Genomic DNA, 22,559 nt, shown 5'->3' with positions numbered 1-22,559 from the left:
CCTGGCGGCATGGACCCCAGTGCAGGTGGGACTGCTGGATTGCTGCGGGGGGAGGGGGGCGTCCGGGTCTCTGTGCGTGGTCTCCCCCATACCCGGCTCTACTGCTTGGTGGGAGACCCACCAGGAGCCCCCTTCACAGCAGGAGGTGGGGGGCTCTGGGCTTCTGGATTTTTCCTCCTCCACCCTGTAAACCCTGTCCAGCTGCCCTTGGTTCTTCCAGAGCCCAGGGAGTTTGGGGGGCTCGGCAGGCCTACACTTTGGACATCTGCCCCCATTTCTAAGATGGCTTCCAATGCCCGTGCCTCCAGGAGCATCACAGGATGAGGGGGACAGCAGCAGAGGGGACGGGGCAGTGCCCTGGGAAAGCAAGGAAACGCAGAGTGTTCCCAGCCTCAGGGAGTTTTATGTTCTGGCAGGGAGAGTGGGGAGGAATAAACACTGTTCCGTTGACTCCGATCGGCACGGGCAGGGAGGCCGGCGTTTGTGGGGCATGTATGCGAGCCTTCGCCCTGTGCAGGCCCTTCGGGCTAGGGCCTCTCACTGAGGGGGATCTAATGTCAGAGCGGTGGGCAAGGGGTCTCATGGCCAGGACTGAGCCGGTCAGCAGAGTCTGTAGCCGAGGGGGGAGTGGCAGGGAGGGCCTGGCAAGCCCTGGTTCGGAGTCCCCACTGAGCAGCCGCCATGCCGGGTGCAGAGAGCCAGGCTCACCCCCTTTGGGCACACGCTCCCGCTGCCCCTGGGGACCTGACAGGGTGGGTGTGGGCCACGGGCTCAAATGTGGTGCCGGGGTGCCGTCTGGCTGGGGCCTGATGTGCAGCAGGGTCACACCAGGCCCCGAAGCGGCTCTGTTTCTCCCACGTCCCCCGGCTCCCCCACCCCCACATCACCTGTGCAGCCAGCAGCCGCCCTCTGTGGAGCAGTTGCCTGGCCACAGATCCCCATTCATGCCCCCACACATCTCAGGCCCCCAGGGGCCGGCGTGGGACAGCCGGCGTGGAGCCGGATGGCGGCTGGGGGCTGTGGCCAGCAACACATCCGCCGCCCCAGGCGCCTGGCACTCGGTCATCCCTGCAGGGAGGGGCAGGGCGCTGCTGCATTCCCAAGAGCTGGCCGAGACCCAGGCTCCTGCCATGCCTGGCAGCTGCACCTGCTCCCGCACCGGCCGGAAAATGCGGGCTGGAGCAGGACAGACAGCCTCCTCCCCTCCACGTGGCCGCCGGGGCTGCAGAAGGGGGGAGAGCTTCCTGCCCGGCTCCTACTCCCAGACTTCGGGCCTCTCTGCTCCTCCGTCCCTGCTGTGGTCCACATGTTTGTGTCCCCCCAGATTCACGTGTTGAAGATCAAACCCCCGCTCGGTGGGATGGAGTTAGGAGGTCGGGCCTTTGGGACACAATTAGGTCATGAGGGTAGAGCTCCCATGACCCAATTACAGATGGTTCGACTTAGGATTTTTCAACTCCAGGACAGGGAGAAAGCAATCCACATCCCGTAGAAGCTGCACTTCAGATTCTGACTTTGGATCTTTTCCCAGGCCAGCGGTCTGTGAGGCACAGTCTGTAAGGCCCGAGGCCCCTGGCCAGCCGCTCCCGGCCAGCCACCCAGTCACCGGGGGAACAATCGGTACACTGACAACCGTCTACACCCACAGAACCCTTTTCGCCTTCAATGAGACACGTGAGATGGTCGACACTGTTATAAAACAGACTTTGTGCTGGATGATTTTGCCCCACTGTGGGCTGATGTGAGTGTCCTGGGACAGGCAGGCCAGGCTGAGCCACCACGTTCGCTAGGGAGACGTATTCAGTGCGTTTTGGACTTCTAGTATTTCCACGGTAAGCTCATCGTAAGTTGGGGAAGATCTGTAGTGTCCTTATAGTGTCCTTGTAAGAAGAGACGCAAGGAGATGGTCTCTCCCCGCTGTGTGAGCGCATAGCAGGAAGGTGGCCCTCCGCGGCCAGGAAGCGGCTCTCGCCAGAACCCGACACTGCCTGTGCCCTCATCTCAGACTCCTGGCCTCAGCACTGTGAGAAACAGCCCCCTGGCCTGCGGCATTCTGGTACAGCGGTCCAAGGGGACTGAGACAGTTTCTTCAGCTGCTCCAGCCCCGGTTGCTGGGTGAAACTGACTCTGGCCGCTGGAGCAGGAAGGAATTTGCTGGAAGAATGTCAGGCCTCTAGTAGAACCCAGGGGAGGCTGGAGAGCCAGCAGGAGCTTTGGGAGGCAGGGCGGTAGGGAAGCACAGCCACGTTCCTAACACCAGATGCCGCCCCGGCCCAGCACCACCACACAGCTGGACTCACGGCCACGGGGCATGCCTGGCCCCTCCCAAGAACCCCATGGCCGCTAGTGACGTTAGTGACGTGTGGTCATCCCTGACTGACCACACAGCCGGGGGTGCTGCTGCTGGACATCACGGCCAGGGACACTGCCACTGCCACTGCCACAGACTTGGGCCACAGGACCTGGCCCCAGACACCGCACCTGCCACTCACTCACCACCCAAAGGAACTTTAACCGTCACGTGACCTCTGGTCTCCGTTTCCTCTTCTTGCCTCATATTATGATGATGAGCCCCTACGTGAGACAGTGTGTGTGAGGGTCTTTGAAAATGATCACGGGTTCACAAACACACAGCGACGATCGGGACCAGGGCCGGGCTGCCTCATCTGGGATCTCCAGGGGCTCGGAACCGCCTGACAGGGGCAAACACCGTGCCCTGTGTCTACCCTTCCCCTGCGGATAGGTGGGGCTGTACGAAGGGGTCCTGGCCAGTGGAGTCCGGGCAGAAGAGATGAGCCCCACTTCCAGGCCCAGCTGAGGGCACCTGGCACCATCTCCCACACTCTACATTCACCCCACAATGAGGGGGTGTGACATGGCTGAATCATGTCCCCCAAAACACTTGGGTTGAAGCCCGAACCCCCCACGTGGCTGTATTTGGAGATACGGTCTTTACGGAAGCAGTTAAGGTTAAATGAGATCATAAGGGTGGGGTCCCAATCCCACAGGACTGTGGCCTTCCCAGCAGAGGGAGAGACACAGCAATGTCCCCTCTCTCAGAGCACGCGCAGAGCGGGAAGGTGGCCTCTGCAGCCTGGAAGGGAAGCCTCACTAGAAACCGGCCCTGACGGACCTTGATCTAGGACTTCAGCCTCCAGAACTGTGAGAAGTAAGTTCCTGTTGTCTAAGCCCTACCTAGCTGGTGGCAGTCTGAGCTGGGACAGACAATGTGGGAGATCGTTTGAACAAATGGCTGCAGTGACTCCTCCCGCCACACCCGCACCCTGGAAGTGTGACCGTATACGTCCTCCCACTGAGGTTGGAATCTGTCTGTCCACCTGGAATATGGCTGGCTTCGACAAATGAAGCACAATGGAAATGCTCACATCCGCTCCTCTTTCTTTTGGAGCCCAGCCTCCACCACGCGAACAAGTCCAGGCTGACCCACTGGATGAGGAGCGACATGTGGCCTAGTCACCCCATGGCAGGAGCCAACAGCCAGGTGACTCCCAGAAGCAGAATAGCCCAAGACTCACTGATGCCTCCAGCTGTGAGAATGAGGCAGCCCCCGCCCAGAGAACCGGCCAGCCCCGCCCATGCCAGGTTGCCAGCCCCGCCCAGAGAACCAGCCAGCTCCGCCCACACTAACCCCACCCAGAGAGCCACCCAGCCCCTCCCAGAAAACTGGTCAGCCCCGCCCAGAAAACTGGTCAGCCCCACCCAGAGAACCGGCCAGCCCCGCCCACGCCAGGTGGCCAGCCCCGCCCATGCCAAGTGGCCAGTTCCGCCCAGAGAACAAGCTAGCTCCGCCCACACCAACCCCGCCCAGAGAGCCACCCAGCCCCTCCCAGAAAACTGGTCAGCCCCGCCCAGAAAACTGGTCAGCCCCACCCAGAGAACCGGCCAGCCCCGCCCACGCCAGGTGGCCAGCCCCGCCCATGCCAAGCGGCCAGTTCCGCCCAGAGAACCAGCTAGCTCCGCCCACACCAGCCCCGCCCAGAGAACCAGCCAGCCCCTCCTAGAAAACTGGTCAGCCCCGCCCAGAGTACCGGCCAGCCCCGCCCACGCCAAGTTACCAGCCCACAGAATGGTGAGCTCAGTACATGACTGTCGGATCAGGACCCTGAGTTTCGAGGTCAGTGGTGACACAGAAAAAGTGTCTGGGGGTGGACTCCAAGCCTCACCGGACACCGGAAGCTCCAGATACAAGGAGGCTGGATCCCTGAGTCACCACCCAGGCAGGGTGCCAGCCACCTTCAAGCTGAGTGAGGTTCCAACAGACAGCAAGCAAGGTAGGAGACAGGGAGGAGCCCCACGTCGGGGAGAAGCCCGACGTCCTAAAAGCCACCAGAGGATGGAGGGTCCTTATGAAAGAACAATTGATGTAAAGCAGATTTCTCGACCTCAGCGCGGGAGGCCAGGAGGCAGCTGACGCAAAGGGTGGGCTCTGGTCCGTCTGAATTAAGTGACTGGGGACACCGTCAGCAAGTCCACGGCAACAAATGTGACAATTTAGACAGACAATTTCATAAAAGCAGCCTCCCATAACTGGTGCAAGAAAAAAACAGAATCCTCAGGGCAGCAACTACTGACATACTGAACCAGCAGTAAAGAAAACTCTGGACCCAGGGAATTTTATACAGGATTCTACCAAACTTTCAAAGATAGATCATTCCAGAGTCCTCCAGGGAACGATAAAAGAAGGGATACTCCTGGGGCGCCTGGGTGGCGCAGTCGGTTAAGCGTCCGACTTCAGCCAGGTCACGATCTCGCGGTCCGTGAGTTCGAGCCCCGCGTCAGGCTCTGGGCTGATGGCTCGGAGCCTGGAGCCTGTTTCCGATTCTGTGTCTCCCTCTCTCTCTGCCCCTCCCCCGTTCATGCTCTGTCTCTCTCTGTCCCAAAAATAAATAAAAAACGTTGAAAAAAAAAAATTAAAAAAAAAAAAAAAAAAAAAAAAGAAGGGATACTCCTGAAGTCATTGTGTGAGTCAAGGAGTGTAAGAAAGGCGGATCTCACTCAGAAGCATAATAAAGTCCTAAAAAAAAAAAAAATGAGAGTAAATCCCAAAAAGCTTGTAAAAAGTAAGGCAGCGTGGATCAGCCAGGGTCCCAACAGGCTGGCACAGCATTAGGATAATCGGACAGGTGGTGTTGGAGGGGAGCCACCAAGGGTAACTCGGTGGCCCAGGGCTGGACGGGGGTGGGGTGGGGTCGATACTGCCTCTAGGCCAGAGGAAGAGGTCACCCCACGAAGGCAACGGTCATTCCCATCTTTGAAAGGAGCGGTGACCTTCAGTCAAGGGATCTGGGTGTGTCTGTCCTCTAGGGTCCCAGGACAAGGTGCCAGAGACAGGGCTGAAACAGCAGAAATCAATGGTCTCACAATTCTGGAGCCCAGAGTCCAAGATCGAGATAATCGTCAGGGCTGCTTCCTTCCGGGGCTGTGAAGGAGGGCCTGCCCCAAGCCTCTGCCCTTGGCCTGTCGAAGGCCACCTTCCACTGTGGTACTTCTGTGTGTGTGTGTATGTGTGTGTGTGTGTCCACCTTTCCCCTCCTTCTAGGGGCACAGTCATACTGGATCAGGGCCCACCCTGGTGACCTCATTTCTGATTGATCACCTCTGTAAAGACCCTCCCTCCAAATAAGATCACATTCTGAGGTCCTGGGGGTTAGGACTTCAACATATGAATGTTAGGAGGACACAGTTCAACTTATAACATCAAGGTGGCCCCAAAAGGAGGGAGCCAGGGAAATCGATATCCCAGTCTCACTCTCCTCCCTCCTCTGAGCTGCTGCGGGGGCTCCCCCATGTCCTGAATAACCCAGCGGGCACAGGAGCCCTTTGATGCTGTCCAGGGGATCAGCTTCCTGGGACGGAGCTCCAGGTGGAGAAGGCGGAGAGTGAGTGCACATCTGGGAGTGTGTACAGCAAGCGGGAGAGGCTGGCTCGCTCTGACTCAGCACAGTGCCCTCCAGGAATGCAAGGTCGGCTTCGTGCTAGACAGTCTATAATCGAGAGCCACCTCTTTAACAGATCCAGGCCAACACCCACAGGGGAGAAGGGGCGGGGGGTTATGGTGGGGCGGAGCCAAGCACAGGTGCCGGAGGCCCCACATGCCCCACGCTTGGAGCTCCTGTGGCCACGGCAACCAGACTGCGCGGCCCTGGGCTGGGACCAACACGTGGGGGCTTCAGCAGGGCACTCCGGCCAGCCGGAGGGGCCGTGGGGAGAGGGGCCAGGGCTCAGGACCGGGCTCTCTTCTCTGGTCTTGCTTGGAGCGGTGCGTGTCCATCGTGATGTGTCTGATCCAGTCCTGACAACCCAGTCCCCTGCCGTCCCAGCCTCCTCTGCAGCTACGTGTGGCCTTGGGGCCCCATTCGGGCAAATGAGAGCTTAGTGCGAGAAGTCTCAGGGAAGGGGGCTCTGGGGCGTCTTCCTCTCTCGGTACAGGAACGGATCGCTGGCAAACCAATGTCAGCAAGAGGCCGAGCGCCGCACCGGGTCACAGGAGGAAGACAAAGCTGCCTTTGTTCCCGCGGTATCCGCCCAGCCTCGGGACGCAGTCCTGACACAGGCTAAGAGCAGAGGCGCCTGGCAAAGCCCATGTCCTCTGCACCCACGTGCACACGTGAGGACGGGAACGACTGGGGCAGGACCCGACTAGCCTGGCCTCTCAGGAGCAGCCTCCACGAGTAACCTGAGCTCCACCGAGTGAAAGGGGGAGGGGTGGCCTGGGAGAGAACATTCTAGAAGCAGTGGGAACAGCATGAGTGAGGGCTCCGGTCAGTTGCATGGACAGAGGGAGGCCAGAGTGGCCAGAGCACAGACTGGGGGGCGGGGCGGGGACAGAAGAGGGGTGGGAGGTAGGTGGGGTCAGGCCACAGGGATTAGGGGAGGTTCCGAGGTAGGAGGGCAGTGACATTCAGAAAGCCCTGGCCTGTCACTTCAGAGAGAGGTGGTGAGACCTGGTCCAAGGCGGGGGCCGTGGAGACGACAGGGGAGAAAGAGGCTTCGGGGTCGAGGAGCAGGAGAGGTGGGTGGGGACTGCGTGGAGGACCGTGCGGAGGCACTGAATGTGGGGCCATCCCCCGGCCTCTCCCCGAGACCAGGGCCCCCGGCTCCCTGAGGCACACGCTGCTGGGCACCAGGGCTATGGCGGCAGGGCTATGGGTCTGCTATGGGGCAGACCCAGGTCTCTCCCCCTGGCCACAGAGGTCTTTGCGTGTCCACCCTGCCGAAGCCCCGTCAGGGACCCCAGGGCACACCCCGTACCTCACTGCAGCCCACAGCAGCCCCCCATCCCTGCCTCCTCTGGTCTCCAGCCACACTTCCTTATTTTGATTCAAACAAGCCACGTCCCCTGCCTCAGGACCTTTGCAGCTGCCGCTCTCTCTCTCTCTGCCTGGAATCCTGGGCTCTTCCCAGCAACTGTGAATCCTTTCCCAAGGTGTCCTGGCCAGCTGCTGCAGGAGCTTGGCTCCTGGAGGTACCTAGCAGTAGTGGCCCATTGCCCTGGACGCCCTTGGCGGTCTCTGGGCCTGCTGGTCTCCCTCAGAGGGAGTCCCTGGCCTTCCCCCTGGGGACCGCTGCAGTCAGGTTGCCCTCTTGAAGGAAAATGAGGGCCAGCAGCCATTTCAAACGAACCTGTCGTAAGTCTTAAGGTCCCATGCACTATTTGGCTTGGACTCTGCCCTGGGACAACGCGGGGAGCCTGGGCCCCAGCCCTACCTGCCTGGGGGTGGCCTGAGTGGGGTGGCTAGAGACAGCTCGGGCTCTGGACAGGCTCCAGACTAAGTCCCCTGCCCTGACCCCCCCCCCCCCCCAGGTCTTGGGGCCAGACCCCTCCTGGGGGGTTGCAGGCTTCCTTCTCCACTGAGCAAAGGAAGGTGGGGCCCTGGCTCCGGGAGCCCTGGCCCTCAGCCACGCCATCTACAGACGTGGGCCGGGGGGTCAAGGCCCGGGACGGAGGGCTGAGCCGGGGGCAGAGGCACGGGCAGCGTGGGCCAGGTTCGCGGAGACATCTTTATTGCAGGAGTTTGGGAACGGTGAGAGGCGGGACGCCCACGCCAGGGGTGGGGTGCCTCAGGAGGGATCCGCAGGCCGCTTAGGGGGCCGGATCCGGTCGTTGATCCAGTCCACGTAATTGGCCACACGGGTGTAGACACCAGGTTTGTTAAGCCTCCCACAGCCGTCGCCCCAGCTGATGATGCCGTACAGGTAGGCCAGGCCGTTCTTCTCACAGGCCAGGGGTCCGCCTGAGTCCCCCTGCAGCAGAGGCAGGCCGGCTCAGCCCCTCAGCAGCACAGAGGTGCTCCCGCTCCCGCCTCCCGAGCCCCAGCCCCGAGAATGTCTCCAGAGGAGCCTGTGGTGAGGACTCCCGGGAGCTCCCGATGCAGACTTCCTACCGCGTGGGGGACAGAAGACAAGGGTGTTTCAGGTGGAGCACTGTCCCCCCTCCCCCAGCCTCCTAGACACGAGGTCACCGGGTTCCAGGGCCGCTGTGACCGCACCCGTGCCATGGATCCCTCTCAGCCCCACGCCCAGCAGTGGGCTCCTCAATCGGGCTCCCGAGCCGGCCGCCAGCACGCACCCTGCACGGACCGGGGGGGGGGGGGTCCCCGTGTTCTGGCTCAGGCTCAGTCCCCCCCTTGAAATGCCCTCCCAGCCACCTGGCAGACTCCTATTCATCCTCCAAATAAGTGCAAATGCCCCCTCGTGCAGAAACCCATCCTGACTTCCCCCAAAGGTGCTCGTCCGATCATGTGGTCCAGTGTCAAGGCCCCCCCACCCTGCCGCTCCTGAGCTGTGTGACCTGGGAAGAGTGACAGGACCTCTCTGAGCCTCAGTTTGTCCGTCTATAAAATGGCAAGTAAAGCTGTTCCTCCGTCTCGGGGTTGACGTGTAGCCTAAACAAGACAGTGCTCGCGGAGCCCTCGATAAATCAGCTCTGGGGACGGGCTCGTCGACCGAGCTCACTTGGAGGAACTCTGGACGAAAAGGGACTTGGCCTTTAGTGTCACGTGCCCACCTGTGGCTGGGCAACTGGGACACGTCCAGGCTTTGAGACCCTGCCCCTCCCTGGGCCTCAGCCTCCCCATCATGTGAGAGGGACGCCCAGCCTGGGGGTGCGGGCCACTGACTGGGAAGGGCACGCTCTGCCCGGCTCCCCTGCTGGCTCTTCAGGTCAAGGTCCCTTTCGGGGCGGGGGGCCGGCATCCTCGAGAGCCCCGGCTCACCTGGCAGGCGTCAGACTTGCAGTCGAAGTAGCCAGCGCACAGCATGTGGGGGCTGACGTCGGCCCCATACACCTCGGGGCTGCTGCACTTGTGGTCTGCCACCAGGGGGACCAGCGCCTCCCGCAGGGAGCTGGAGTAGCCACTCACGTCTGCGGACAGGTGCCCTGAGGCTGGGCGACGCTTGCCGGGGCGGGCCGCCACACCCCTGGCCGCGATGCTCCCACCCCCACTCACTCTCATCCTGGTGGCCCCAGCCGGCGATCTGGCACTTGTGTCCGGCGGGGAAGGGGCTGCTGGGGTCAGGCAGGCAGATGGGCTGGACGAACTGGGAGCGGACGGCACAGCGGTCCCCCTTCTTCTTCAGCCGGATCAGGACTGGGCAGGAGAGAGACCAGAGGTCAGCCTGGGGCACGGGGGGGCCCTGCCGGACAGAGGGTGGTGCCAGAGACGGAGGGGCCGTGCACTGGGAGACCCGGGTCCTCCTCCCACCAGGCCAAGGCCACTCTGCCGTCCCGGGCACCCTCGCTGCCCTGCACCGGACTCCCCTCCCCTCCCCCATCCTCTCCCTCCCCTTCTCTCCATGCCCCTCTCCCCAGGTCGGCCTCGTGCCTACCCCTGCCCCTCTCCTGGCTCTGGCCTGTTGCACCCCAACGAGCCCCAAGCCTCACTTACCCAGGTCATGGTCACTGGGGTTGAACACTGAGTACATGGGGTAAGGGATGTACTTCTCGATGCCAAACGTCTGCGTTACGTCTGTCGTCTGGTTGAAGAAGTGTTGGCCTAGGACCACTAAGACACTTTCCCTGCGGGGGCTGTGCGACACGGCTGGTGACAGCGGGACCCGGGCCCTCCCCTCAGGCTCCTGAGGTTGGCTCTCCCCATGACCCATGATGGCTCAAGCGTCCTGGAGATCCAGGACTGTGCAGGCCCCCTGCAGCCCTTGGGGGGCTGAGCAGGGGCAGGAGAGTGCTGGGCTCTGGCCACACACACACACACACACACACACACACAACCTTTAGTGATTCTGGGGACCTCACGCAGACGGGGGCATGGGGGCCGTGCTGCTCGGGGCCTGAGTGGGTGGAGACCCCAGCCCTGCCTGGCAGCCCTGACCCAGCTTCTATCTAGCCTGTGGGGACCCCCAGATACAGCCCCTCACTCCTGCTGGGCACAGCCCTGGGCCCCCATGGTCAGCTTCTCGGTCCCCTCTCTGGGCCTCTGTTTTCCCATCTCCTGTGGAAGCGGTTAGCTCTCATGCTGGCTTGGCCCTCCTGCCTTGGACTCCAGCTCCAGGCCACTGTGGGACCTTGGCCACTAGGCTGTCCCAGGCCGTAGGCCCTTCTGGAAGACGGGCTCCTGTGCCATGGGCAGCCAGCCAGATGCTCAGCACACAGTAGGGCTGGGTGCCTGGCCTCTGGACAAGGCCATCAACCCCATCCAGGGCCAGAGCCGGCCATTCTTGGGTCTTGCTCAGGTGGGCTCTCAGGGTGGATGGCCAGTGAACTGAGGGCTTGGAGCCCCCAGGCCTCCAGGGACAGGAGGAGGACCGGGCTGGCCCAAGTGCAGGGCAGGGAGGAGCGGGCTGTCTGCCAGCTCGGGTGCCAGGTTCTGCCCTTTGCTAAAGGAGCATGCCCCTCCTGAGGGGCACCTGGGAGTCCAGGAACCCCCCTCTAACACCCCTGTCTACCTCACTGCCCCTGCCTGGCCCCTCCCCAGCCCTGCCATGGATGGGAGGAGAGGGCCCCTGCTCTCCTGCCCCAGCCTCTTTTTTTTTTTTTTTTTTTTTTTTTAACATTTATCATATTGCTGAGAGACCGAGCATGAGCGAGGGAGGTGCAGAGAGAGAGGAAGACACAGACTCCGGACCAGGCTCTAGGATCTGAGCTGTCAGCACAGAGCCCCACACGGGGCTCGAAACCCCCAAACCATGAGATCCTGACCTGAGCGGAAGCCGGAGGCTCAACCGACTGAGCCACCCAGGCGCACCCCCTGCCCCAGCCTCTTAAACCCTCGCCCGACTTGAGCCCACTGCCCCCCCACCCGTGCCATGGTCCCTGGCTGACTGAGGGGGGCTCAGGCCCATCCCCTCCCACTGGCCTCCCCCCAGGGGGGAGCCTCCCAGTCTGGACGCCCAGATGGGGAACCTTGTCCCCATCACAGCGGGTGGAAGCTGGGGAGGGGCTGGTCTTTCCCGCTCCTCCGGTGTGTGCCGGTGGGCCCCACGCCCTGGACCCCCACTGCCCAAGCGGCGGCCCGAGCCCCAGCCCGCCTGCGGGCTCACTGAGTGGGCGAGGCCTCCGCGGCCCGGAGGGAGGCGGGGTGGGCGGGGTCTGGGTCGGGGAGGGGCGGGATCTTCACAGAGAACGGCCCCGCCCATCGCCCTCTCGGCACCGGGCCACGCCTCCGAGAGCCGCCCCGCCCCACCCCCGACGCAGGACTGCCGGGGCTCCCCGGGGCGCAGGGGTGGGGCTGGTCTCTGCAGCTTCCACGCCCTGCACCCCTGCACCGGGCTGATTGCCGAGTCCCTCCTGGGCCAGTGGGGCGACGGTCAGATGAGGGGCCAGACGTGGGGGTTACACGGGCAGGTGGGGAAACGTGGGGGCACTTGAGCGACGGGCGGCGTCAAGTGGGTGAGGACAGGCAGCCGGGTAGGTGGGAGGATGGGGGGTGAAGGGTGGACGGGCACACGGGCGGCAGCTGGCGAGCCCAGAGGCGTGGATGGACGGTGGCAGGGCGGCCGGGAGGGCGGAGTGTAGATGGTGGGAGGGGGGACCGGTGGATGGGATGAAGCACGGAGTGGGGGGTCCTGCCAGAGGCGCCCACCTGTTGGAGAAGCAGTGGGCCGCAGACACCACCCAGCAGGTGTGGACAAGACTCCCCGCGCAGAAGTCGTTCCCGATGTAGATGGCGGCCAGCCAGGGGTGGGAGCCGGGCAGTGAGGACGAGCCACCAATGATGCGTGGCCGGAGGAAGCTCCTTTTCTTGTGCCTCTTGCCACAGGTCTGGTGTCCCGTGGAGGCAGGCTCAGGCTGGCTCAGCAGGACCTCGGCGGGTAGGGGGTTAATTCTGGCCAGGGATTCTGGGAGCACAGGTCACTGGGTCGCACACCCCGGCTGCCATCCTCAGGCCCTCAGGCGGTTCCCCCCGCCTCCCAGCCCACCCCAGGCAGCTCATCTGGAAGAGGGTCCAGGGCTGAGCCCAGCTCCGCCCTCGCAGGCACCCAGCTTTCCTCCTCTGCAGGAAGGGGAAATGACACCCAATCACAGGGTTTTGTGGGAACCAAGGTGGGAGGGAACCTGGCAGGTGTTCCTGTCCCTCCCAGCAGCCTGGGACCTGGGAGCCCAGGAGGGTCAGACGGCCCTGGGGCACGGGGCCCCCTGCCCACTCCCAGGGGTGCCCGCTGGACCCCCTGCCCACACTATGCACCCCTGCTCGGCACTTCCCTGTCTCTGGGGGCCGTCGGGGGCCCCGTTGAGGCCGAGTGGGAGCCGCCCCAGGGGACCTGCTCTGACCCCTGGCCGCATGACCTTGGCCGCGCCCTGCTTCAGTGAGCCTCAGTGCCCCCATCTGCCAGACGGGGCAGTGGTCCTCCAAAGAGGGGAGGCCAGGCACGGGAGGGGAGCAGGGAGGCCCACGGGGGTCTCCACCCTCGCGCACCGCAGACGTCCAGGCGGCAGTACTCCCAGGAGAGCGTGCTGTCCTTCACCACGTAGCACCAGGGCCTCTGGTCCTCGTCTGGGTTTCTGGCGCGTGGAGAGGCGGGTGGGCGGGCGGTGAGGGGGGTGGGAGGACCCGGCAGGGTGGGGCCCCTGACGCCCCCTCCCCAGCAGCGTTCCGCTTGGGCGTGGACATAGCGGCCCTGGGCCCCGTGGGCCTGACCTCTGCCCCAGGACAGACCCCACCCACGTCGTCGCATGAGGTGGTGGGGGGTGGGGCAGGCCAGTGCTGACCGGCAGTAGGCGTGGGGGCCCAGGCCGAGCAGGGCGGCGGCGCCCACCGAGTCCACATGCAGCTCCTGGTACAGCAGGTCGGAGTTCCAGGCCAGGCAGCTGAGACCCGAGGCCGCTGTGCTGGCCACGCCTCGGTACTCGGCACCGCTCCCCACGAAGCAGTGCTGGCCGGGCACTGTGGGCAGCACGGTGGGCGATGAGCCCGGGGCCCCAGGCCGCGTCACCCCGACGCCGGCCCCGGGGCGCAGGCCACAGGCGGACGCACTCACCGATGTTGCAGAGCCGCCCAGCGTGGCCCGGGGGGCAGGCGCATACGGTGGTCCCGGTGGCCACGACCAGGTGGCAGGTGCCCCCGTTCAGGCACGGGCTGCTCAGGCAAGCTGGGGGGAGGGCTCAGAAGCTAGGCCTCAGGCCCTGAGGACGCTGTCCCTGGGGGACCCGGCGAGCCCCGCCCCCTGCCGTGGCCTACCTGCGTGGCGGGTGCCCTCGCAGCGGATCTGGCCCCCCGCACACCCACACTGCTCCACTCGGCCCTGGCTCGCTCGGGCCCAGCGATCGCCCGCCTCCAAGTGCTCATAGCGCGTCTCATCGAAGCATCTCTCTGGGGGTCGCAGAGTGCCCTGCACCCCACTGCACCCGGGCGGCCGCCCTCCCGCCGCCAGAAGCCCCGGTGGCCCTGCTCACCTGTGCCGCAGTTCTTGCCTGTGAAAGCCACGGGGCAGGTGCAGTGGTAGGACTCGGGGTCCTGGGTGTTGGAGCATGAGCCCCCGTTGAGGCACGGGCCAGAGGCACAGGGATCCAGGGCAGCTGGGGGGACGGGGGGAGGTGTAGGGGGCAGGTGTACCCCAAACCCTGCGACCCTCTCTGTTTGCCAAGGACTGCGGGGCCTTCATCGGACCCACCACCTTAAAGGCGCCCCTTCTGGGTTCCTTGGGTGCCGTTGTCCCGGGAAGGGGCGTAGACCTTCCCCCGTCTCCCAGCACCCCTGCCCAGCACTCAGACCCTGGGCAAGCGGGCCTCTGGCCCTGTACCGGTGTCCCGTCAGACAGCACCGTCCCCACCTGTGTGCCCTGGGACCCTTGTGCCCCGTCGACCCTACGGGCCCTCCTTTCTGTCCAGGACTCGGACTGTGCAGCCGCATGGTCCAGCCACACCACCAGGGGGCGCCTTGGTCCCAGCAATGACTGAGGCAGCACCGTGGTGGCTCCGAGAAGGCAGGGTCCTGTCTGGGAGGGGTCCCACCTTCCGCACTCCTGCAGGCCCCTGGGCTGATGACTCCTCTGTCCCCTCCCAGCCCCCCAGGGCTGCAGCGGGGTCAACCCCGAAGTCCCCTCACGTACTCCAAGCAAGCCCCCAGTTCCAGGTCAGCTCTGTCCCCTCGGCCCCTGCCCCATCGGCACGTTGCCCTAATAATGCTCCCCTGCGCTCACCGCCCCCAGCCCCCTCCTAGCCTGGGCTCAGGACCCCCCACCCCGTTCCCTGGGCACCCACCTGGGTCCTCCCTGGGCGCTGAGGCCTGCGCACAGTAGCCCCAGGCCCTGTCGCGGTCATAGTTGTGAGTGGTGGCGCACCTGGGGGAGAGGAGGCACCTGGGTCCCCCGGGCCGGGGATCAGCCCGCCCCAGTGTGATGCCCACAGGGTGGCCCCTCTGACCGCCCTGGGGCTCGTTCCCTACACCTGCTGTGTGCCAGGCTGTCTGGGGGCGGGGGGTGTGTGTGGAGGGCGGGAGGGTCTCCGGATTGGACAAGGGGCCGTGGGGACTGGGAGGAGGGGAGGCGGACGGTCTGTGCATGCGGGCCTTGTCCCCAGAGGCGACCCACCACTTTCTGTGGGCGCTCCCCTCCGAGGTGCAGGTGTGCAGCATACGGCCACCGTAGCGGAAGGGGAAACTACAGGGCTGCCCGTCCTCTGTGAGCACTGCAGGGGGAGGCGAGAGGGGTCGAGGGGCTCCCGTGCTGGGCACCTCCTGACCCCACACCGCACACCCCACTCTCCAGCAGTCCCCCGCGCCCCTCCCAGCCCGCCCATCCAGGTGCAGCCTCCCACCTCCGGGAGGTCTCCTGACCCACCTGGGCTCCCAGGGCTGCTGCTGGAGGGAGCCCTGGGCGGGGGGCTCAGCCCCCTACCACGGGGTCCCTGTGTCTCTGGAGCACTCGTGGCCAGGGTCACAGGGGTCACCGAGGTTACGGGGGCCGTGGGGGTCCCCGGGGTCACTGTGGCGTTAGGTTCTGGGGGTTCTGTAAGGTTCTGGGAAGGGCAAAGAGGGCTGAGATCGCGTCGGCGTGGGATGGGCGCCCCTCACACTCAGGCCCTGCTGGCTGGGCTGGTCGCAGTCCCCGGCCTGGTTTCCACATGGCGGCTCTCAAGTTTTAGAGGAGAAACCAAGGGGACACTGGCCGTCCTGAGTTCCTCAGCCCGGCCCCGTCCCCTTCCCTCCTGCCGAGCCCACAGGGTTAGACAGGGTGGGCTCGGCATCTGCCCAGGCTGGGGCACCCCTGCCTTCTGTTCTGGGGGATTAAAGAGCAGCCGTGAGGCCCTGAGAGGTCCCCCACCCAGTCCCCAAACAGTGGGACCCAAAGACAAGGCAGTGGCCCTGATGCCCCCGGGCGGGGGCCCAGCAGGTCAGATCCCCAGGCCCCCAGGCCCCCTAGGCCAGCCAGCATGCCACCTCACCCGCCGAAGGCCAGCTTTCACCAAGGTGGAGCCCTCCCACGTTCCACAGCCCACCCCGGCCCCAGGACCCAGGGTGGGCCTAGGGAGGCCGCGGCCACCGTGCCACGGGCTCAGCGCTCACCCTGCCAGCCTGGGGCTGGGCCCCGCAGGGCACCAGCAGCAGCAGCAGGAGCAGGGCCATTCCGGGCAGGGGGCAAAGGCTGGGAACCCAGGCCCAGCGCCCTGTGGCTCCTGAGCTGGCGTGAGGGGCAGCAGGAGGCGGAAACAGAGCGGCCAGGGCAGGTGGGGGGTCAAGGCCACCTGGCAATGATTAACCTGGCTGTCTCCAGTGCCGGCCCCACGTGGTCCTCGTGTCTGCTGCCCCGCTCTCCCCACCTGGTCCAGCTGTCCCTCTGGCATCAGCCACGCTAGTCCTGGACCTGACAATATCCTCAGACCCCTGAGACACACAGCCAGTGGGGACCTGAACTCCTGGCCCCAGCATCCGGTCCCCGCCTCTCCGCAGGGCTGGTGGCGGTCTGTTAGTGAACTATCGATAACCAGAGTGGCCTCGAGTGCTGAGCCTCCCAGGCCTGGGGGGGCGGGTGCTAGCCCAGAGGAGGGTGTGTGCGCTGGGCTGAGTGTTGCGGGCAATGAGCCCAGCACAGGGGCCCCTGCTGTCCCCAGCACTCCAGCTTGGCCCCTCCCAGGATAAGCCTGGGGTGGGGGCTCTCATGGGAGTAGAGCTGGGGAGGCGGGCAGCACCGGAGCCGGCAGTCCCCCTGCCCTAACTCTGCAAGCTGCCCGGGAATGTCTCCTCCCCCGCCTGGCCTGGACCCCCGGGGCACCTCCTCCAGGAAGCCTTCCCACCCCTGGACTCCCTGAGCCCTGGGCTTCCCCTTCACAGCTTAGCTGACGTGACGCTGTCCCCGTTTGTGTCTGGGTCTGCCCCCACCCCGTCCTGAGCTCTGGCTGGGGCCAGCTATCTCTGGGTGGCTCAGGTCCCCAGAAGAGCCCCAGCCAGGCACCCAGGGCCCCCCAAGGCCACAGAGACATGGCCTAGGATCCTGCCCAGGTCTGCATGCACCTCGTGCTCTCCATCCGGGACCTGGGGCGGGCTGCCCCCTGGACACCATGGTAGTAGGTCCTCCCCACCCCTACGAGTCCCAGAACGCGTGACTGGAGGGCGCCAGACAGAGCCGCCCCGGGTTCCCTGTAGATTAGCTCAGTGGCCCACATGGGGAGGAGGCGAGGGCTGGCCCTCACTTTGGCCTAGGGATCAGCTGGGCACTGTGGCCACCTCGCTGTGTGCCCCCAGACCACTCTCTCTCTGGGCCCCATTTTGTCATCTGCACAAAAGGACGGAGAGTGGAAACTGAGTGTGCACCCAGCCTGGTGCATGGTGGGGGTGGGGTTCAGGGGTGGGGGGAGTGTGGTGGGTGCTGGGGGGAGGGGAGCATGGTGGGTGCAGGGGTGGGGGAGTGTGGTGGGTGCAGGGGTTCAGGGGGGGCATGGGGAGCATGGTGGGCGCCTGGGGGGGAGGGGAGAGGGGTGAGTGTTGGGGGGTGGGGGGGACATGGTGGGTGCTGGGCCCTGCTCTCCCTTCTGACCCCTCCCAAGGCCCCATCCAGAGCACTGCTCGCTGGGCGCTGCCCCCTACAAGCATCTGGAACCACCCCGGGGGCCTTGCTGAGTACTCGTGAGTTGGGCTCCTCCCAGCAACCCTAGAGGGAGGGGTGCCGGGCCCCTCAGCCGCTCCATGTTGGGGTTCCACTGAGGCAACCTGGGCCGATGACTGTCTCTACCTGCTTCAGCCAGCACCATACGGTGGCCCTGCCCGATGGCCTGCCCTGCCCCGCCCCCCATGAGGCTCAAGCCGCTCTGTAACCAACCTCACCACGGCCTCTGGCCGGCTGCGCCCAGGCCTTCTGGGCGGTCAGGTTTCCTCTCGGCGGTTCCTCCGCAGACGGCCCCGCCAGACCACCCCTCTGGGGCCAGGCGCAGGGGTTGAGGCGGGGCCGCCTGAAGAGTCCCCACTGCGCGTGGGAGCCACAGCAGCCCAGTGCCCCGCCGTCTGTGGGTCTCCCAGGCTGAGCCCTGCCCCCACCGGTGGTGGCCCCAGAAGGAGCCCCGCACTGACCTGCAGGGCATGGTACAAAGCGGACGTGACCGGGAGCCCTGACCCAGAAGGGTCGCTTCCTCTCACGCTCCGGAGCACCACGACCTTGGGTCCCGTTAGGTTGTCTTCATTCTCTTTGCCCACCCTTGACCTCAGCACCAAGAGCCATTTTCTTCTCAACCCCTCCCCTGATAAGCCCCCGAGACAATGGCTTCCCGAGCGCAGGGTCTATGGCCCCCGCACCCAGCATGAGGCGGACACTCGGGGGGTCCCCAAAGTTGATTTATTGAGGGAAGGCCGGAGCCAAGGGGCAGCAGGGGACAGGGTCCGAGGAACCCGCTGAGCCAGCTGTGGCCAGCATCCGAGGCCGGGCCCCCCTGCCCTCTCCTGGTTTGGCTCCCGAAGGTGTGGCGGCCAAGGTGGCCCCTCCAAGGCCCTCAAGATGATATGGGGCTGTCCCCACGAGATCATGGGCCTCTGCACACGTGTCCAGGTGGGGAAGCTCAGACGCGGGGTCGGGCCTCGGGGCAGCCTCAGACGAAGGTCGCGCGGTGTGGGCCGGCCTTGGGCTTGGCAGGCCCACCTGGGACGGGGCTCGGGCTAGGGAGGTCCGAGGTCAGGGGCCCACTGGCCCGTGACCTCTGGGGTCCCGTCCGCACCCTGGGGATGCTGCTGCCTGGCCCAGGTGCCAAGCCAGCAACGCGGTCCACGTCGATGATGGTGTTGACTGGGAGGCCCTGGCTGCCTCTCGCTCCGCCTCCTGTCACAGGGAGAAGAGAGAGACTGTCACCAGCCTGCCCTGCCCTGGGCTCTGGAGCCCGGCAGGAACCCAGGGCAGCAGACTGCACCACCCTCGTCACACAGGCACAGGTGATCCGTGACCCTGGGCGCCCTGGGCCTGGGGCAGAAGTGCCGGGAAGGTCTGCCCTGCAGACAGCTGTCTGCAGGGCGCCAACCTCAACCTCTTGTTAAGTAAGCACGCCCCCAGGCCCTCACGGGCCCCCCGCCACCCAGAATGGCGGGGGGCTCTCAGCAGATGTGTCGCATGGTGTGGAGGGCCCAGCCAGGGGGCTTGGGCCTGAGTCATAAGAGGCTGGTGCAGGGGGATGGCAAAGGTGGGGACCCTGGGTCGGGTCACCTGTGCCCTTCAGACACTCCCGTGGCCCTCCCTTGGCCCGACTGTGGCTTGAGAACAGAAGTCAGCTACCTGCTGAGGTCCCCAAACCCCTTAGCCCGAGCGAGTGTGGCCCCCTGATCCCTCCTGCTGGGGCTGTCTGCAGGGCTCACCCTCAGGCCGGGGTGGGTGGGGGGGTCTCAGGGAAGTGGGGGGTGGGATGGGGCCCTTGGCCATGCAGGGGATTCTGGGGAGCAGCTCTCCCGAGGCTGGTGGGGGGGGACGCAGCACTGGGTGGGGGCTGTTCCTCAGGCCAGGTGCTCCCGGCCTCCACCTGCGGACCTCAGTGTGGGGCTTCTCCGCAGGCTGGGGCTCAGGCCAGAGTCGGGCAGGGGCCCAAGCCTGGCTCCTGGCCACCACCCCCCCCCCCCTCCGCCCCAAGCCCTCCCATCCTGGCCACCACCCCCCCCCCCTCCGCCCCAAGCCCTCCCATCCTGGCCACCTGGTTGTCCTCCGGACTGCTGCTTCGGGGACACGTCTTCACCCTCACAAAGTCTGGTCCTTCCCAGCCTCTCCTCCAGGTCCTGGGCACCCCTTGTCACCTTCCTTCCACCCGACCCCTGCCCCCGGGCTGCCTGAAACCACCTCGGAAGCTTCTAGACCCTGGGGGGCGGGGGGGGAGTCACGTCTCCCAGCAGGGCCACTGGAGGGCAGAAGTGTGTCTTCCGGATGGAGCCCCGGGGACCAGCCTGGGGCGGCCGTGGGTGTGCTTGGCCACACCCTCGGCCCCCCTCACCACGCTCCCGGCTCACCCTCGGGGTGGGACCAGCGGTGCCACCAGGGCTACTCGCGCAGGCAGGACTCTAGGGCCCTCGTCTGCCCAGGGACAGGCGGGAGTGCTGTCCTATCTGCAGGGGTGACCTTGGACCCTCAGGTGCCTGTGGGGGGCAGGGGGAGCCCTAGGCCCCAAGCCCCGGCCCACAGTGGACAGGCTAGAGAAGGAGTACAGCCCCCAGGGACACGGTGTCCTGCTCTACTGACTGCCCGTCCCTGGGCCTCAGTTTCCCCAGCCTTGCCGTGGAGGGGAAGACTGTTCCCTCCCTGGTTCTAAGGCCTACAAGCAAGAGTGGGGATGACTGTGGAGGTCAGGAGTCCGGGCTTACCAGCGGCCCTGTGGCCCCCAGCGTCACCCGACCCCACCGCACCCCACACCTCTGGAGGCACCTCCGCGCCCCCCCCCCCACCCCGGGGCAAGTCCGGGCTACGGGCAGAGGCACGCACCCCCCCCCCGTGAGGGCGTCCAGCCCGACCTCTCAGCGACGAGTCAAGGAGGCGGAAGGAGGGCCTTTCACCTGGGCCTCCACGCATATCGGCATCAGGCGCCTGGCCCGCGTGGGTCACCCCCGACCCACAGAGGGCTGCTCGAGGCTCATCCCGTTCAGGCAGGTCCAGTGGTGGCAGAGCAGTTGGGGGGTCGGTGGAGCTCCAAAAAGCCTGCCCTCCAGAAGGTCCGAGGGTCCACACGCCACAGCCCTTCGGGTGTTCAACAGACACCCTGCCGGGGCCTGCTGGGGTCTCCCCATCCCGGCTCGTCACTGCGTTCCCACAGCCCCAGCACCAGGCTGCGGGGCCCGGGGATAATGAAGTTGCTCTTCTCCTGGGACTGGGGGCGGGCAGAGAGGCAGGGATTTGCCCCCCTTAATCATTTGCCCCCAGTGTGGGCATCTGTCCAGGGCATGAAAGGGCCTGTGGCCCCACACGGGCTCAGGAGCCCAGTCTTCTCCTGTCCGGCCCCATACAGACCCCCTGGGAACACAGGGAGCTTCGGGGGTGGTGGTCAGGTCTTGGCCGCGGGCCCCAGGGCAACTCAGTGGGCTCAGGATGGGGAGGAAGGAGTGACTGGTTCTGGAGACAGGTCAGTGGGGGGGGGGGGTCCACAGGTCAAGGGCACGAGTGTCACAGGGAGGGTGACAGCCCGCCCTGCTCAGATTTGCCGCCCTGAGGGAGGGGCGGCCCCGGGCCTGTGACTCAGGGCAGGACCCGGGGCCGTGCAGCAGGCTTCCCCAGCAGGGCCAGCGTGGGGACCCCACAGGGCCACACGGCGGCCATTTCCGAAGGGAACCTGGTTCTGCCCCGCGCGCGAGGCCCGCGCTTGGCGAGGCTCATGGAGGTCCTCTGTCCCGTGTCCCTCAAACACCCAACACCTGGTCTCCTGCTCACTCGGGCTGCTCTGCCGACCCCTCCTTTTCTCAGGGCACTGGAGACCCTGCCCCCTGGCTGACCCCTCCGAGCGTGACCCTGCTGGAGGTCCCCCTGCAATCTGGAATGCTGGGAGCTCCCCTGCCCCTCGCGTGCCGTCCGTGGGCCGTCCGTCCCTGGGCCACCCCTCCGCTGTCCGCTGGCATTCTCTGTGCCACCAGAGCCAGGTCTGTTCTGATTCTCAAGGCTCCGAGTGAGGACACCGGGACAGCAGAGCCGGGCCCCTCCTCTCGGGGACAGCAGGGCACAGGGCTGTAGAGTGGGGCCGGACCCAGAGGCCTGGCTCGACCCCTCGGCCACCTCCAAGCTCTCCTTCGGGATCCAAGCCCAGCTGCCTGTCCCATGGCCCTCCCTGGCCAAGAGGAATCCTCTCTGTCCTGCAGAGCCTTTGCTGGGACTTCTGGTGCCCGTGCTCTGGATCACCTGTGAGGCTGCCCCCCAGAAGCTCCCACAGCCCGAGGAGGCGTGGGTGCTGCTGAACTAGCAAACTCAGGGGGGAGGGAGGAGACCTTGGCCCCTGGCCCTTCCCAGCCCTCTGCTGGCCCCGGGTTCCCTGTTCCACCACTTTCACAGAGGCTGACTGGGTCCCCAGGCCCACTGGACTACGTGATGTGCTGGGCGGGGAGGGGGTTACTGGTCTAAGGGTCTTCATTCAGCAAAAGCCTGTACCGAGCACCTGCACGTAGCAGCACGCAGTCGGGGGAGGGGATGACTTCAGGGAGAATGGAGGCCGTGCAGTCCCGGGGCCACGTGGGGTGCAGGCGTGGACATGGGGTCTTGGGGGGTGCCGCGGGCAGGTGCTCTGGCTGTGCCAACCCCAGGCGGCCCCTGGCGGCTTGTGGTTCCCACTCAGACCCAGAAGTCACGTGGAGCAGACCTATGCAGGCATGGTGGGAAGGACGCACAGAAAAGGCTGGTCACCGAGCATGGCTGCACCGCGGGGGTCCCAGGGCCATCTCGTCCTCAGCAGCCGGGAGGACAACGGACTTGTCACAGCCTGAGCTGGGGCTTGGGGGGGGTGGGGGGCTGGGCAAACACAGTCGGCCCTGGGAAGCCTGCGGAGGCTTCCGCCCGGCATCCAGCTGGGGAAGGTCTGCTTGGGCCCACCCCAGCCAGAGCGGGGCCGGAACGCCAGAATACTCCCCTGGAAAGGGGTGTTCTGGCGAGGCCCCCAGCAGAGGGCTCCCTCCGACTAGTGGCCTGAGGTTGGTGGCAGGCCCCCCGCACCG

General features: G+C 65.5%; 2 protein-coding genes across 7 annotated transcripts in view; both read right to left on the bottom strand.

Moving 5' to 3' along the window:
- Window positions 1-8,003: 8,003 nt before the first annotated feature.
- Window positions 8,004-16,138, bottom strand: HGFAC (HGF activator). Of its 2 annotated transcripts, XM_060655511.3 has the most exons (14): window positions 15,981-16,135; window positions 15,256-15,433; window positions 15,007-15,103; window positions 14,678-14,757; window positions 13,871-13,993; window positions 13,656-13,787; window positions 13,456-13,566; window positions 13,187-13,361; window positions 12,894-12,979; window positions 12,060-12,315; window positions 9,909-10,048; window positions 9,471-9,611; window positions 9,237-9,385; window positions 8,004-8,265 (listed from the first exon to the last, which is right to left on the bottom strand). In XM_060655511.3, exons 1-14 carry the CDS (start codon window positions 16,038-16,040, stop codon window positions 8,083-8,085), a joined length of 1,911 nt encoding a protein of 636 aa, XP_060511494.3. In that variant the 5' UTR covers window positions 16,041-16,135; the 3' UTR covers window positions 8,004-8,082. The 2 variants fall into 2 exon arrangements, with proteins under 2 accessions (XP_060511494.3, XP_060511495.3); XM_060655512.3 differs by lacking the exons at window positions 14,678-14,757; window positions 15,007-15,103 and having other exon boundaries at window positions 15,981-16,138.
- Window positions 16,139-18,226: 2,088 nt separating this feature from the next.
- The window catches only part of RGS12 (regulator of G protein signaling 12), a 122,205-nt gene continuing 117,872 nt past the window's right edge, over window positions 18,227-22,559 (bottom strand). For all 5 annotated transcript variants that reach the window (XM_078446342.2, XM_081795474.1, XM_078446343.2 and 2 more), the window contains one exon: window positions 18,227-18,717. In XM_078446342.2, the coding sequence (XP_078302468.2) occupies window positions 18,491-18,717 (227 nt within the window). In that variant the 3' untranslated portion in view covers window positions 18,227-18,490. The remainder of the gene's footprint in view (window positions 18,718-22,559) is intronic.

The sequence above is a fragment of the Panthera onca genome, chromosome B1 (assembly GCF_046562875.1).
Source record: "Panthera onca isolate mPanOnc1 chromosome B1, mPanOnc1 haplotype 2, whole genome shotgun sequence".
Taxonomy (NCBI): Eukaryota; Metazoa; Chordata; class Mammalia; order Carnivora; family Felidae; genus Panthera; species Panthera onca.
The sequence above is the reverse complement of the archived record's forward strand: the minus strand, read 5'-3'. Positions and strand labels throughout refer to the sequence as shown.